Source organism: Symphalangus syndactylus, chromosome 12 (assembly GCF_028878055.3).
Source record: "Symphalangus syndactylus isolate Jambi chromosome 12, NHGRI_mSymSyn1-v2.1_pri, whole genome shotgun sequence".
In the NCBI taxonomy this organism is placed as follows: Eukaryota; Metazoa; Chordata; class Mammalia; order Primates; family Hylobatidae; genus Symphalangus; species Symphalangus syndactylus.
Window position 1 is genome coordinate 70,551,618 of NC_072441.2, and position 17,270 is coordinate 70,568,887.

The 17,270-nt window shown below is 34.4% G+C and overlaps 1 protein-coding gene across 3 annotated transcripts in view; it reads right to left on the reverse strand.

Moving 5' to 3' along the window:
* The window catches only part of GDAP2 (ganglioside induced differentiation associated protein 2), a 94,377-nt gene that overhangs the window by 43,774 nt on the left and 33,333 nt on the right, over positions 1-17,270 (reverse strand). For all 3 annotated transcript variants that reach the window (XM_063624708.1, XM_063624709.1, XM_063624710.1), the window contains exons 9-12: positions 6,596-6,672; positions 5,475-5,551; positions 2,361-2,500; positions 588-642 (exon numbers count right to left, since the gene is read on the reverse strand). In XM_063624708.1, the coding sequence (XP_063480778.1) occupies positions 588-642; positions 2,361-2,500; positions 5,475-5,551; positions 6,596-6,672 (349 nt within the window). The remainder of the gene's footprint in view (positions 1-587; positions 643-2,360; positions 2,501-5,474; positions 5,552-6,595; positions 6,673-17,270) is intronic.

Below are 17,270 nucleotides of genomic sequence, written 5' to 3' on the forward strand. Positions count from 1 at the left end.
AGAGTAAAGAGACCAAGAGACTAGATGTCTTGATGAAGTCAAGATGTAGGCTTAGGTAGTGGGAATATAATTGTGAGCAAGACTGCTATATTCTAGCCCTCATGGATCTTGCTGGCTCATGTATAAGGAAGAAAATAAAACATGCAATTAAAATAAAAACATAACAATGATATAAGACTACAGAATCTTAAGGGGTTAGAATGCAAGAACAGCTACTAGCTGCAGGATTGGTCAGGGAAGGATTTCTATAGAAAGTACAGCTGAGACTTGAAGGTCAAGCAGGAGGTAGCCATGGGCAGAGGAGGGAAGTGTATTCTGTAACAACAGCATAAACAAGGCCCAGATGAACAAAGAGCACGAAAATAGGCAGAGACTGATGGGCTAACGGCTTATAAGGGTTGCCCACAAAGGCGCTGGAGTCACATACAACCAAAACATCATAACCACAACTCAAGATCACTTAGAAACAAGGAAATTAGCAGTCACAATGGTGACAGCAACAATTAAGTTGCTGAGCTATTGTCTTAATACTCTGGGCATGTAGTACACATAAACTCTAGATTTAGCTAAAGAGAAAAATACTGTACCTTTGAACGAAATGTGGGGTGAACAAAATAAACAGCCTTCAAATTCCTCTTGTACCTGATCCAAAAATAAAATGACAAAAAGCATTAGGAGATATACCTAATGCTAAATGACGAGTTAATGGGTGCAGCACACCAACATGGCACATGGATACATATGTAACATACCTGCACATTGTGCACATGTACCCTAAAACTTAAAGTATAATAAAATTTAAAAAAATTGAAAAAAAAATCAGTATAAGTTCATGCCTAAAACCAATTACTATTATAGACTATTAACTATTTGCCTGAGTATATAAATATATCCAGAGAAAAATAAAGGTAGCTATAATTTACAGATCGAATTTTAGGTGAATGTCAAAAACAATTCAGAAAACATTTCATTTTTTAAAGTATCTGTTTTATAGGAGATATTAAGTGCTTCTGTCAGCTGCTATGGGTAGGACAAAGTTAAGTAAATTTGTATTGAACAAACAAATTTATTGTGTGTCATTTTTTAATATGATGCTAGAATCTCTGGGATCAGAGTTAAACAGCAGCTAAACCACTTAAAATTATACGAAAATTTTAAACTAAAAGTTTCAATGGTCATACTACAACTAACAGAATTTGCTGTGTCCCGGAAATTGTAGAGGCCTTCTACTTAAATTCTCAAAAGAATTCTATGAGCTCAGTACTATTATTGCAGCTATTTTTGCCCTCTTAAAGTCACCCAGCCATCAAGTGGCAGAGCCAGGAACTGAACCCAGGCAATACCACTCCAGATTCATTCTCCTATCCACTATTCCATCTGGCCTCTCTACGTGCGCCTGACATTTTTTTCAACAGTTCAATAATCAACATTGGGTCATGTGAGGTTAATTGGAAAGGACTTCAGAGAAATAGTACAAACTATTTCACAGTTGAGGCCTGTTCCACGTTAAAGAACTGCTTAGTGGTAGAAGCAGAACTACATATATACAACCCACATTCAGAGTAAGCTAAAAAGGTGTCTATTGGGTAATGAAAGCTTTAATATTCCTAAATAAGATGAGATTTAATGGGAGGAGTAGGATAGCTGGAAATTTATGGTAACTTGCCTTCTTTGTACCCTAACTGTAAAATGGGCTTTTCAATGCAATCCACACAGACATTGTGATGCTACAAATAACAAAACAGCTAACAGGCAGGTTGAGTGCCACTTTTTATTCAGAAAAAAATATTAAAAAGAAAAAATGTAAAACACTATATTTCATCTTTGCTATAGTGGGGTATCATATATTTTCTGGTTAAAATTTCCATTATCATTTCAAGGGAAATATGCTCTAATGAAAATAATTTTCTAGCTCCAAGTCAGTAACCTGGGTTCAAGTCCAAATTCTGCATTTACTGTTGTGAGACTTTGGGCACATACTTCACCTTGCAGAATGTCAGTATCTTCCATCTTTCAAACACAGATAATATCTCTCCTAACCAACTCCTGGGTTAAAGGATCAAAGTAAATAATGTTTATAAATGTATTTTGATAAGTATAATACATCATATAAATAGAAGGTAGTATTTTTGTTATTTTATACACAAAGATTGGTAATGTAAAAAGTTTACATATGAATTTAATGCAAAATAAGTTTCAGTTAGGGATGGTCTCCTATATTGAAATATCTAATCTAGGTATGATAAAAGCCTTTGTTACATGAAATATCCTTTCACAGAATACAAAGCAATGTTTGCCACTGCTTAATATTAGAAAAGAAAGAAACTATTTCCCCTTCATAATTTGCAAAAATAACTAACTTGACATCAACAACATCGTAGAGTTTCTTCAGGAAGTCGGAGTCCAGGTGATTGTATTCGCTGGTCAGAGTGTGAAAATACACTAATACATACTCCTTCACAGCAATGTGATCCATTACATGAATGAAATATAAGAGAGCCTAAAAGAAAAAAGGGGAATAAAGGTGAAGATCATTTTGAACAGTAGTCTATTTCACAGAGACCAAGAAAAAAACAAAACAAAACAGAAAATTAACCTACTCTATGCCCTAGTCATCATAAATGGATAACTCAGAGTGATGAATATCCATTCTCTTTAAAAAGAGCTCCAGGAAAGTGAATCATCCCAGTGTTTAATAATTCTCATAAGTGCTACAGTACAATTCCTTTCTGTCTTATTCTAAGCGACAGAGGAGAACAATCAGTCTCTATCCTCTAAAACAATTCTTCATATACTGGAAAAAGTTCTTGGATCAACTATCAGGTTTTCTCTCTCTAGGATAATGATATCAAAATCATTAGAAGTAGAATTTCTATACTTTTAATCATTTTTGAAGTTTCCACTTGAATTCAATCAAAGTCTTTGCAGTCTCTACTCAGAAATAGACTCATGGCCTGCACATAACCAAGAATTACTATAAAAAGATATAATGAGTAGTGCCTCACATGATTCACGCTGAGAGCTAATTTTTTTAGATCTTTAGTGCTGATCTGAAGGAGGACATTGACAGCAGGTTTAATCAGTAGATGGCAATAGATTGGGAAGCATTTCTAGAGCTCTGAAAGATTCAAATTTAATGTGACCCAGATCGGTTGCAGAAATATTCCATTACAAAAATGATGAATTTAAGAGAAACACTAAAAACAAAACAGAGATACAATATAGGCAGGGCCAGTATGACCCAGTGGTTTAGCTGTAAACAATCACATAGAAAAAGCTTAAGAGGTAACAACTGAAGGATTACTATAAAACAAACTGTTTTCCAATTCCTCTTCAGGTGAGTCCTTGACATTAACATGGTTGGATTAACATGGACTAGGATCCAACTGCTACCAGAGCGGACAGAGAAGGGCATTAAGAAAACACAGTATCTTTCCATTCATTACCTGCTTTGGTAAAAACTATTATTACCATCATCTATCTCAATATTTTACAGGAAATGATACATCATGAATATCCAGAACCCCACGCAAGCACACACCAAAATCAAATGCAAGGATTTATGGTTTTATTGGTATTAATCACATTATTGATTATGAAAATGAATGTCACACTGATTATTAAGAACATAAATGATTACAAACAGAAACTTACTAATGGTATAATTTTCATCAGTTTATTCCCTTTGTGTGTGTATGTGTGTGTGTATGTGTCTGTGTGTGTGTGTGTTTTGTTTGTTCGAGACAGGGTCGCTCTCTGTCACCCAGGCTGGAGTGCAATGGCATGATCTTGGTTTCGGAGATCTTATAACCTCTGCATCCCGGGCTCAAATGATCCTCCTGCCTCAGCCTCCCAAGTAGCTGGGACTACAGGCATGTGCCACCATGCCTGGCTAATTTTTGTATTTTTCGTACAAAATAGATAGGAGATAGGATTTCGCTATGTTGCCCAGGCTGGTCTTGAACTCATGGACTCAAGCGATCTGCCTGCCTCAGCCTCCCAAAGTGCTGGGATTATAGGCATGAGCTACCAAACCTGGCTGTGTGCATATTTTTATTATTCTTTATTATTCTTTTTTATCCTCTTACCAGATTGCTGCTTCATCCTCTTTCTGTCCATTCTCCACCCCCCACCCCAGGGCAATTAGGATACTCCTTTTTGGCTTCAAATTCAACTTCTTAAGTTTCTTTCACTATATAACTATATATCACTATATATGACGAAAAAATGTGAAAGACAAATTCTCCCCCAAACCATGAAATCCCTTTCTTTGAGATATTTTCCTTGTTTTTGTGCTTAAAAACAAGCAAACAAAAAACCCAATGAAGGTCAATGTAGATACAAATTAATGTATCACTGTTTCTCCTATTAAATTATATTCTAAACATTTCTCTACAGTACTTGCCTCTACAACCATAATTTATAAGGGTCACAGAATATCCTATTTGAATGTACCACAATTATCTGTGAGGAATTTAAGTTTTAACTTTTTGCTACAAATGACCCTGTGAATAATATGCCAGGTTCAGTGCTTTCACAGTTTTTTTACCCAAACAACAGTGACTAAGAGTCTGGGGACTTAGCCATAAGTAATTATCAGCTTTTGTCCAACTGGTTTATCTTAAATTCTGTGTAATTTTGCATTTTTAAGTATACGGTTTTTCTACTATGGTTGATAATTACTGATCAGTTAAAGTTATCATCCTTTGACGTCAGTTCCTAACAAAACCGATGTTCTAGGATTCTCTACATATTTACCTTGTGGGTTCAATTGTCCCTTCTATGAGTATTTTGATTTGAATAGTGTCAGGGCCTATAGCTACTTCCACACTTTGGGTTATTTCGTTAGTATAAGTTTTCAGAAATGGAATTAATGGATCAATGGATGTGATCACTTTTATAGTTTCATCTTTGATGACAATAATTATTTAAGAGTCGAGGCATCTCATTTTAATTCACCTTTTTTGGACTACTAATCACATTGAATATTTTCTTATTTTTATCTACCAGTTATAATCATTTTTGTTTTATGAATCATCTATTTCTGTTCTTTGCCTCCAAATGAAGGGATGATAGAATTATGCTATCTTGGGTAAACTACATTTCTGTTTTTTTTCTCTTCTAATAGATACTCAAATATTAATTTTTCTTTTTTCAAAAAAGAATCTGATTACACAATTATAATACAGAATGATTCCAACCACTTACTAGTTACATCATATCCAAAACAAAGCAGCTGTGGTTTTGGAGATCATATTACTGTATTCCAGTATTTTTTATTTCTTGGACAGAGAAAAATCAAACCCCTATATCGAACTGAAATGATACCAGTCCATTCATAAACCAGGTCTGCTCCTCTGTCAGTAATACACAATTCAGCCTTGATTCATATTGTAGGCCTTGATTCCAAATTCATATACTACTTATTTTTTCAATCAACATTATTTGTAAAACAGAGCCTTTTTATGGCTTACCTTGTCCATATCTATTAATGTTACGGGAATGTTTCTTCCAACTACCACCATCACTGTTCGACCACAGTTATCAACACCTATAAACAGGAAATGTCATCAGCACCCAGAAACTTCATTCCAAGAATATTACTTGTCTTGGGCTCTGACTTTATAAAATATTCTACGTGCATTTAAAAGATTGAAAACAAGGAAGTATAAATTGCTCGAATTTCATCTTCCAATTTTTTTTCTACTCTGCAGATAACATCTTGTTTTTAAAGCTTCATGAGGGTTTTAATCACTGCCCTTTTAAGAGAAGACCTCCTAAAGATTTTAAATGAAGAACAGCCAAAGATCTTTTAAAATATTTTATTATTTTCTAGAGACAGGATCTTGCTTTGTTCCCAGGCTGGAGTACAGTGTTGTGATCATAGCTTACTGCAGCCTCCGTCTCCAACTCCTGGGCTCAAGCAATCCTCCCATCTCAGCCTCCAAAGCAGCTGGGACTACAGGCATGCACCACCACACCTGGCTAATTTTTTCATTATTTTGTAGAGATGGGGTCTCACCATGTTGCCCAGTCTGGTATTGAACTCCTAGTCTCAAATGATCCTCCTGTCTCCACCTCCTAAAGTGCTGTGATTACAGATATGAGCCACCATGCCCAGCCCCCAAAAACTTTTATAAACAGCTTTTTGCTTAAGCTCACTACAACTTTGATCCAGGAAAAACTAAATAGCACTCAAATCTGAAAATTACTAAAAAGTACTGTCTGTAAAAGAAATACAATGCAGAAACAGTGGGAATCTGGGAACTTTCACTCTCTCCATCATATATTTATGTAAGGTTTGAATTTTGTAGTAGCAAGTATATGGTACTTTTAAAAGCAGAAACGTTTTTTCAAAGAAAAGGGACACTAGCATGAAATAAAGTTGGCCAATGCAGAACTATAAGTTGAAAATTTTATAGATTGGGATGTTATTTTTAAGATCTTGATGACAGGCAAAACTATCTTCATTAGTACAAAACCATTTTGTTCATAGATACAATAAATGAAATCAGAGAAAAATGAATTCTCAAATAGCATGCTTGGTAGGGCTCTTAATTAGTGAAAGAGTAAGTTACCATATATTTAAGCTCACCTGTTTGGTATAAGGCTTTTAGAGAAGCAATATCAGACAGATCCTCAGATCTTGCTTGACATAACCAGCGATTATAACTAGGGAAATAAATGATATAATCATTATAATAAACCCTTGGAAATTAAATTTACAAACGGGACCAATTTTTAATACCTTTCCCTGACCCTAAAAATTTTCAAGTGTATATTTCATTATAATAGGGAAGGAGTTAAAGAAGCATTAAGCCATGTAGAATCTCTACTACATGTTATTGATAAAATAAACACAAATGAATTATTGAGAAAGGAAGGTGTTCATTATTTTAAAAATCCTTACAATCAAATGAAGATTGTACAGGTAAATGGCTAAGATACCAAGTATTCAAACTAACCTTGTTTTAAAATACTATTGTTTTCCTTTACTAAAAACATGCGTAGAGAAAGTCTAAAGCAATGGCAGAGTTCCAAAACAGATGCTCACTCACTCAACAAGGATTTGAGTGCTTACTCTATGATAGTTACTGAGAATACTACCATGAAAAGGACATGGTTGCCTCCCTCAAGAAGTTCACTTTTCAGGTGAAAAACAGGCAAGTGCTGTACATGTTATGTGGGATCACAAAGGAGTTGGGTAAATTTATCTGGGAAGTCCTGGAATATTTAATCATCAGTTAATCAAACTAGCTGTAGTGATATCCCACAGACCAGATCATATGGACTGCAGTTTGGCTTTGGCTAAGAGGATGTTAAAGCTGGAAGAGACATTAAAGATCTTGCAGATGGAAATGACATACAAAAGATTAATGGTCAAGTTCATCTCAGACTTCCCAGCCTATTAAATAGTAGAGTTGAATTTGAAGTTGCACTCAGGTCTCTAGATTTCCGGAAAGTTGATGCTTTTTCTACTATATCATACTAATTTCTTGAAATTAAAAGTGCCACTTACTTGATTGTGAAAACGCTTTCAAGACACCTAAATGTATGAAAAGCAACTCTGAAGTGTCTAGATCACATATGGCAATATCCAGTAACAACAACAACAAAAAGCTTAACTAGGAGAGGGGAGATTTGGCTTCTAATCCTACTGCTTTCGGTGCAAACTTACTAAAGTCATTTACCTTTATGGAATTCAGTTTCCTCACCTGCAAAATGGTGTTCATACGGGAGGGACATCTTTCAGCTCTAAAGTACAACTGCACAACTAAAAATATTTAATGGGAAGTCTATCACATACAGACTGAAATCAACAAGTGACATGCCTGTTAGTTTCACAGATATTGTTACTGGTTGTGAAAAACATAGTGGTACTGCATTAGTTCTATAGACTGCCTTCTCAAATTTGTGATTTACCAATATATGCAAATTGAAAAGTCAAAGACAGTAGCTTTTAATTTTGTTTCAAAATATAATTTCAAAGTCAAGAAAATGCCTATGTTTATTGTAGTTCTCCCTAAATCATATGCACTATTTCATATTTTCATACAGTCATTTCCTATTTACACTAAATCAAAGTTCGATTTCTTTACTTAAAAAATTATTTTCTTTGACAAATAACGTATGTAATGTTTTGATATACGGATACATTGTAAAATGGCTGAATCAAGCTAATTAACATATCCATTACCTCACATATTTATCATTTTTTTTTTGGTAAGAACAGTTAAAATGTATTCTTTTATCAATTTTTGGGTATACAACACATTCTTATTAACTACAGTCACCATATTGTATAATAAATCTCTTATTCCTCTCGTCTAACTGAAATTTTGTATTCTTTGACCAACATCTCCCCAATCCCTCCCCAATACCACCAGCACCTGATAACCACTTTATTCTCTGTTTTTCTGAGTTCAGTTTTTTTAGGTTCCACATATAAGTGAGATCATGCTGTATTTGTTTTTCTGTACTTATTTCACTTAACATACTATCTTATATCTTTAGTATGAAGGTTAAAAGACAAAACTATTAAAAATAATAGCGACAATAATTTGTTAAGAAACAAAAATAATATAAAAATGTAAATTATGACATCAAAAATGTGGCAGTGAAGAATAAAAGTATAGAGTTTATCATGTTTTTTAAATCATTCTATTATATCCTTTCTAACTGTTTATAATGAGACTAAACAGCAAAATATATATTACATCATATGGGCACCACAGGTCCTAGCACAAAGCATGTAACAGGAATTCAATTAATACCTATTAACTTCTATACTCTGTTCATGTATCCATTGGCTCATTTTTCAAAGATTTATTGAATAAATGCAGTGTTTGCATCATAGTAGGTACTAAATTCTTCGCTAAATGAAGTAGTAAACATGAGTATTATGTAAGGTATTTTGGGGCCTGAGATGAGTTAAAAAAGGCTCTTGAGTTTAAAGTTGCATATGTGAGGCAGACATATTACAGTACGAAGAAAATTAACTTTGTAATAAGAACAAGACAGGTAACCAGAAGTCTAAATACTCTATCAATCAAATATGTATGCTGAGAAGAGGACTGGTAGTGGGGAAGGAGGTGGGGTGAGAAGTAGAGTGGAGACAATTTCTAGATATGTCATAGAAACAAATGCTCCCTTCTTTGTATCTCCGAAGACTTCTACCATGTTCAGTGCAAGACTTTACACACTTATTGAAATGGCTATTTCTATCACATTAGACCACCAGATAGAGAATATGTCATATTTGTCTCTGTATTTCTAGCCAATGCCTAGGGTAGTTCCTGACACTCAATCTCTATATCTATATCTATATTCAATGAATTCTGAAAAAAATTTTTTTAACTGGAACTCAGGTGTACAAAATGGAATACATCATCTTTAATTGAAAACATTCACATAACTGGTACATGCACGGTCCACTTAGAAGACTAGTTATATAATTACTTATCTTTAATGAAGTAATAAGTACCCTAAAATCTACCACTATAACAAAAATTAGCACTTACGCAATAACCTTCATCTAACCATGTGCTACTTCCCACCGTTATCTGAAATTCCAGGTTAATCATTTATTGCTTTCCTTTTTATATTGTTTTAAATTCATCTACATGTAGTCAATGTAAGACATTGTTTTTTGTTTGTAACTATTTAAAAAAGCTTATCATGCTGTATGTAATCTCTTGGGTCTTACGTTTTTGACTTATCATATTGCTAACATTCATCCATATCACTGGATTTCAATGTTGTTGATTGATTTGGACAATCACAGGTTGAGCATCCCAAATCCAAAAATACAAAATCTGAAATGCTCCAAAATCCAAAACTTTCTGAGTGCCAACATAACAATTAAAACAAAAATGCTCACTAGAACATTTTGGATTTTTGGGATTTGGGATGTTCAACTGGTAAGTACAATACAAATATTTCAAAATCCAAACAAACCAGAAATCTGAAACACTTCTGGTCCCAAGAATTTTGGATATGACATACTTAATCTGTATACATCATGTATTCATACTAGATAAAAACTATAGATTTTTTTCATTCACTCTCTCACTGATGGGCACTTGAGCTGTTTCCAGGGTTTTGCTATCGTGAAGAGGGCTACAATCAACTTGTTTTGCGTGTCTCCTGGTATACATGTGCATGATTTCTCTTGAGTAGGTACCAATGAGTGAAAATGCTAGGTTACAGGGAATGTTTAATTTTAGGAGATAAGGACAAACCTCTTTTCCAAAGCATTGCACCAAATTATACTTCTATAAGAAGCATATGAGATTCTGTGAATCCCTGTCCTCGCCAACACTTGCTACTATTAGATGTTTTAGTGTTTGCCAGTTGGATAGGTTAGAAATGGTAAAGCATTTCTCTAGTCAGTAATGAGGTTGAGATTCTGCTCATGTTGACTTGATTCTTTCTATGAGATGCCTGTTCCTATCATTTTTCCACTTTTTATTGGGTTATTTGATTGCTTCTCACCAAGTTGTAGTTCTTTACACATTCTTGATGCTGATCATTTGTTGTGTGTTTTGTGAATATCTGCCCCCATTCCATAACTTGCTTTTCACTTTGTTTAAGCTTGGCTCTACTTTCTAAAGTTCTTAATTTTAATATAGTCAAAACTATTTTTTCTTTGGTGGTCAATGCTTTTCATGTCTTTAAAAAAATCTTCCCTTTCTCTAAGGTTTGAAGGATACTAGCTTAACTTCTTCCACAGGTTTCAAAATTTTTAAAAATTGAAGTCCTTAATCTATCTAAAGTTGATTTGTCCATAGTGTGAACACAGAATTAGTATAAACTCTAAAATGTTTTAAACCTTGATTGATGATTAACAACTTGAGATCTAAAGATAGATTTTGGTTGACAAAATCTCTATGAACCTATTTGTGGGGAAAAGTTTATAGTTTACATCAGATTCTTAAAAGGTTTGTGATTTTTAAAAGGTTAGAATCACTGCTGAGACACTGGTCCTGTTCTGGTTTCTAAGGACCATGCAACAACTCATGATTGTAATCTTCATCAGGTTTCTTCTTTGCTCTAATTAAGTCTCTGTCATTACCACTATAGATTGTGTAAGCCTGATTATTTAGTCATAATTTTAAAAAAATCACCAGTTGGGAAGAAAGGGTAAAAGCAAAAGATTGCTACTCTTCTCACTCAATAGACAATACCCTCCTTTTTTCTAAACTTCATTATTCAAAGAATATTTCATGTTTTCTATTACATTTCTTATAAACAGCACCTCACTTTTTGCTATAGTGTTTTGTTTTGTTTAAATGAAGACATGCAATCTTTTGTTCCAATCCAAAAATCAAAACAAAGCTAAAAGGAAAATATGAATTCAAAATAGTTTCTGGGTTTCCTACAGGATATTTCCTAAATATCCTATATAGAGTATTTTCTTATTCCAAATAAACAAACTTCTATTATTTTATGGGTAAATATAATAATCATGAATAATCGTATAAAATATGTCAAAATGGCAGAAAAAAATAGCCACTAGAGTACTCTAAAGGCAGAAATACTAATTAGTTTCTCAATGGGTTGCAACCAACTGAGGTTGGACACTGTTCTCACAAAGCTAATATAAGCCAGTTTCTTCCAGTTAATAAATTACCATCTACCTGTACAGCCAGCAGCTGAATGACAAAAACAATTTAAACTATATCACTCTTAAAAGACTAATAACTAACCCATCTATGTATAATCATAGCCCAGGGAAAATTCTGTCTTTGGAATTAACAGATGCTTTCCCAGACCTTATACAATTGACCCATCCTAGATCTAGTTAAGATCTTTGTTGTATCCTCTTATTGACCCTGTACAGTAATTTAAACAATTATTCATATACTAATTAGTTTAACATTTTTCTCCTCTGCAAGACCCTAAGCTCCATGCAGGCAGGTGCTGTATCTGTCTTGCTTGTCACTTTATTACCAGTAGTGTCCAGCACAATATTTGGCACATTAGTAAAAGCCTAATAAGTATTTAATAATGAAAAAGATAATGATTTTGTTGAGAAAAATGACATAAGAGTCACAGGCAATTGAATCTTAAGCCAGTCAAGTAATACTAATAAAAAAGGAAAGGAAATCTTCCTGTAAAATAACTTGAAGAGTTTCAAAAGCAGTATTTTTGAAAAAGTGTATCTAGGTTGCTTCCTAATTTTGGTAAGTAAACCAGTGTCTACCTTATGATACACCCAAATCAGAATCACAACTGGATGACAGACCTAGATTAGAAAGCACGTCTAATTTGTCATGTTAAAAACAATTATTTTGAAGAGATACCGAGGTGGCAAGGCAGTGCTACGAAAGAAGTGACATAAAACTACTGCCAATCCATGTGACCTTTAGTTTCATTACTGATGGAAGAACTGAAGGCTTTCGAAAAGATATTTACTAACTAAAAACCTACTTACTTTTACATTTGTCCAACCTAATTAACATAATCAACAGAAGCCAGACTCAATATGTGAAAATAAAAGCCCGATTTAGAAATATCAAGAGAAAGAAATTTTAAAAACTACAACCTACAATCTCAAATACGGCTGAGCATGCAAACAGATGACATAGCTTAGTTATATCATAAACTCCTCAACAAACAGCCATCAATTCTAAAACTTTTTGGTCTCAGGACCAAAATATATCCATATAAAACTAGACATTTTTATGTTTTTATAAATTATTGAGGACCTTAAACATCTTTTGTTTGTGTCATTTATATCTACCAGTTCTCATTAGAAATAAAAACAGAGAAATTAAAAAAAATTCATTAATTTAAAAACGATGAAAAACCTATTTTGTGAACATAACTTTTTTTAAAAAGCTGTATTTAGAGAAAAGAGTTGTATTTTTTAACTTGCAAATCTCTTTAATTTCTGCTAGATTCTCATATGTGCGTCTGCATTTAAATTACTGTAATATCACATAGTGAGTGGCCTCCAGAAAACTCCATTGAACACTGTGAGAGAATGTGAATGAAAAAGAAAAATAAGTCTCAATAACATTTTTTTTTTTTTTTTTTTTTTTTTTTTTGAGACAGGGTCTCTCTCTTTCACCCAGGCAGGAGTGCAGTGGTGTGATCACAGCTCACTGCAACCTCCACCACCTCCTGGGCTCCTCAGCCTCCTGTGTAGTTGGGAACAGAGGCATGCGCCACCATGTCTGGCCAATTTTTTTCTTTTCTTTTTTTTTTTTTAAGAGACAGGGTTTCATGAACTCCTGGACTCAAGCAATCTACCCCCCTTGGCCTCCCAATGTGCTGGAATTACAGGCATGAGCCACCATGCCTGGCCACATTATAAAAATAGTTTATCAGGTTCCCTGGATCATACTTTTCAGAAGAAAATAGAGTATTAGGTTCCTCCCTGGACCATACTTTTGAGAATTGGTTATCACTGTTAAAACAAAATAGCAGGAGGCCAATTAGCTTAGGGTTGTTTCTGTACCAGGAACCCTTATACAACCATATCAAAACTTAACTTAGAGGAATCCCTTGTAACTGATTAATTTTAGAAACAAACAAAAAGCAACTAAACTGAGTTTCAGCCAATCACAAATGGCAAACTAGCTGGATCATACCCAAATAAGGCAAATGCCTAGCTGTAGCCAATCAAGTAATTTCTCTACTTTGCTTCTGCAATCAGCCTATAAAAGTCTGCTGCTCATTCTGCTATAGTGAAGTTCTCTGAACTGCTTCTGGTTTTGAGTGCTATCTGATTCATGAATACTTCTTTGCTCAAATAAACTCCATTAAGTTTATTTTGTCTAAAGTTTTTAACATCACTCTGAAGTAGTCTGCTTTACAGATATAAGAGAAGACCTCATCTTCAATCATCACAGGCACTGGGCACATAAATGGGAAATCAGAAAAATCTTTTGGTCAGACATAGCTCCTTACTCAAGCAAACAGCTTTGGGAGTCACAGGCTATGCTCTTCTCCAAGCCTGCAACTGTGTGTTGACTGTATGTGCACACAACCTGACTGCAGTTCTGAACTTTTGCCTCAATACTTCTGAGATCTCAAGGTAGCATGGCTCATTCATGGATTTGCAGAAGATGGGGAGTACTTTATCTCTGTGTACTTGCAACTAGAATATTATCTTGTAGAATAAGTGTTCATTGTTTCCTAAACAAAATGGAAAAAGTCAACTATGTTACACGTATGACTCTCAAGATCAAGGCCCTCTACCAATACAAAGGATAATGCTTTACATGCTATAGGACTCCTTTCCAGAAAGTGTGGGATCAGTGAATATAAATTTATTCTAATACTGGCTTAAACTAAGTTACTAAGTAAAACTAATCAACTCACTTAGAAAAATAACAGCAACAACAACAACAACAAACCAGCAACCAGCCCAAAGACAAACTTAAAACTTCCAGATATCTGTACCATTTCATGGAGAAATGAGTTACGTATGTAGTGTGTAAGTTTGTGTGTATTTGTGTGTGTGTGTGTGAGCGAGAGAGAGAGGGAGAGAAAGAAAGAGAAAATGGACAGAAAAGAACAGGTTGACTCATTTGAGAAAGGTGATAATCATGTAGTTCTTTGTATGTGAACATAAAAAGTCTCCAGTCCTTTTCCAACTGCTCCGAAGTTGGCTTGTGTAAGTGCGTTGAAGGTGAGTAGAGAAGGGAGATATGCTACAGAGGCTACATTGAAGGGTCTTCCTTAAGTAGCTGTAACTGTGGGCAAGCCACTCTGTGGGATCAATTTACTTCGTGTAACATAATGGAGTAACACCAGGTCAGTGATTTAGGGCACAAAAGAATCATCTAAGAAACTTTAGAAAGAAGATTTCTGAGTCCTTTCCATGGAGGACAGGAAGTTTGATACAGGAAGTTTGGTGTGGGGCACAGATTTTTAACAAGCACTCTTAGTGATTCTAACGCTGATAGACTGTGGACCCTACTTTGGAAAACTATTAACAAATGATCACCAAAATTCCTTCTAACTATAAAGTACTGGTGAGAGACCACAGACCAGTGATTCACAAAGTGGAGTTTGTAGACTCTTAAAGAGATCCTGACATGCCTTTAGGAGGCTGTAAGTTTAAAACTATTTTTGTAATAACATTATTTGCATTTTTCACTGCGTAGACATTTACATTGATAGTGCAAAAGCAACTGATGGGTAAAAACAGCTGGTAATAGCCTTACCACAAATCAAGGCAGTTGCACCAATAAACAAAAAAGGCCAGCTGCATTTAAGAATGTCTTCGATGGAGAAGTAAAGATTATTAATTTTATTAAATCAGTCCTTGAGAACCCATCTTTTTAAATTAATGGAAGACAAAATGGGAAGAACACATAAAGTACTTCTGCATATTGAAGTGTGAGGTTGCCTTGAAGAAAAGCACTATGTGATTGAGTTGTGAGCTGGACTAGTTGCTTTTTTTCATGCAACACCATTTTGACTTCAAAGAATGACTGGCAAACTATAGTTATTCAACATGAATATGTGGCAGGTGTTTTCCCAAAAATGAATAAAGTGACCCTGACATTTCAAGAAAAAGAATCAACAGTATTTCTTGCCAATGATAAAACTTGAGCTTTAAATATATATATATATTTGAAACATTTTTATTGTCATCAGAAGCTTGACAGTTCCTAATATTAAATACTTTTCTGATGAGATTGGTGATACTATACAATCGATGCTAACAAATATAATTTTTTGATACTGTGTAATGAAATGTGTCAATATTTGGAGCTCTGAATAATTCAATGAATCAATACTTTCCAAAAAGCTAACATATCGTGTTATAAAGTCCTGCTATACATTCCTATTATAAAATCTGTCCAAAGTACAGAAAAACACATTTTAATATAATAGAATTCAAAAAATTCATGGATACAGTTTGAGATTCTGCAATATAACTATATTTTAGAACACTACTATTTATCCAATTCTGGTATAGTATCAAAGAAGAGTATCCCAATTATTTTAAAACGCTGTTAAAATACTCCTCCATTTTCCAACTAAAATCTCAGTGAGGTCAGGTTTTCTTCATATACATTAGTCAAAACAACTTATTGCAGCAGTTTGAATGCTGATAGGACAATCTGGCTGTCTTCCATTAAGTCAAACACTAAACAATTTGCAAGACTAAAAAAAAACACTGCTATCTTTCTCATTAAATTAAAAAACAGTTATTTTAAAATAAATAATTTCTCATGTGATAAATATTGATAGATATAACCCACAAAAACAAAAGCTCTCTGGGGTCCTCAACAATTTTTAAGAGTGCAAAGGAGACTCAATACTAAAGAAGTCCCAGATCCCAGTAAGGTGAGGAGCCCAGGCACCGTACATAATGAAAAATGTCCATCAGATGAGTCTTACACATATGGACAAGTTTAGAAACCACTGAAGGTATCATTCGACTGTGACTGCCACACTTGGAAAAGCTGTTCCTTGGTGCCCCCTAGTGGCTCATATGCTTTTGTTTTTTAAATTAAAATCAGAATAAAGGAAGACCTGGGATTGAGGAGACACAAAATACTAGTTCTGTAAGGGACTACAGAGATCATGTAGTCCAACTCCCACTTTAACAGGGGAGACAGATAGCATGCAGACATCATTACAATACAGCGTGAAAAATGCTATGCTATGCTTTGGGTGAGTACAGGGTATGAAAAAAGCATACAGGAGGTGGCATCTGTTCCAGACTTGGGAGGTAGGCCTCCAGAGGCAATTGCTTTTGAAATCTGGATAGAAATTTAAGGATGAGAGTAGCCCATTCAAAAGGAATGGCAAGTACCAAAGCTCAAAGATAAAACAAGCCATGATTTGCTCAGTACAGCAGTGAACAATTTTAAGAGCTTGACAAGTACCAGGTTCTGTGCTAAAGCTCATTACATTACCCCATTTAATGCTCACAAAAACCCTATGAGGTGCTAACCCTCAATCAACCCTATAAGGTAATGGATAGTAGACATTTATAGTTTGTTTATTTTAATTTTCTTTAGACTTTTTTGAAAAGCAGCTAGCTTTACAAAGACTTGATCTTTGGGAAAGCTTACCCAAAAGTACAAAGCTGCTTCTATGCTTTTAAAAGGATTTCTTCAAAATTGCTTTAGAAGACATATGGAAGAAATGGAATGGTTTGGATGTCTTGTAAGGTCCTTGGGATAAGTCAGGGAGAAATAAAGCTCTTTTAAATTTAATTCAACTGTGGATTATGCTTTAATTATAAACATAGTAGAGCTAAGTAAAAGCTTTATAACTGCCTTTCCCTTTTCCTAATT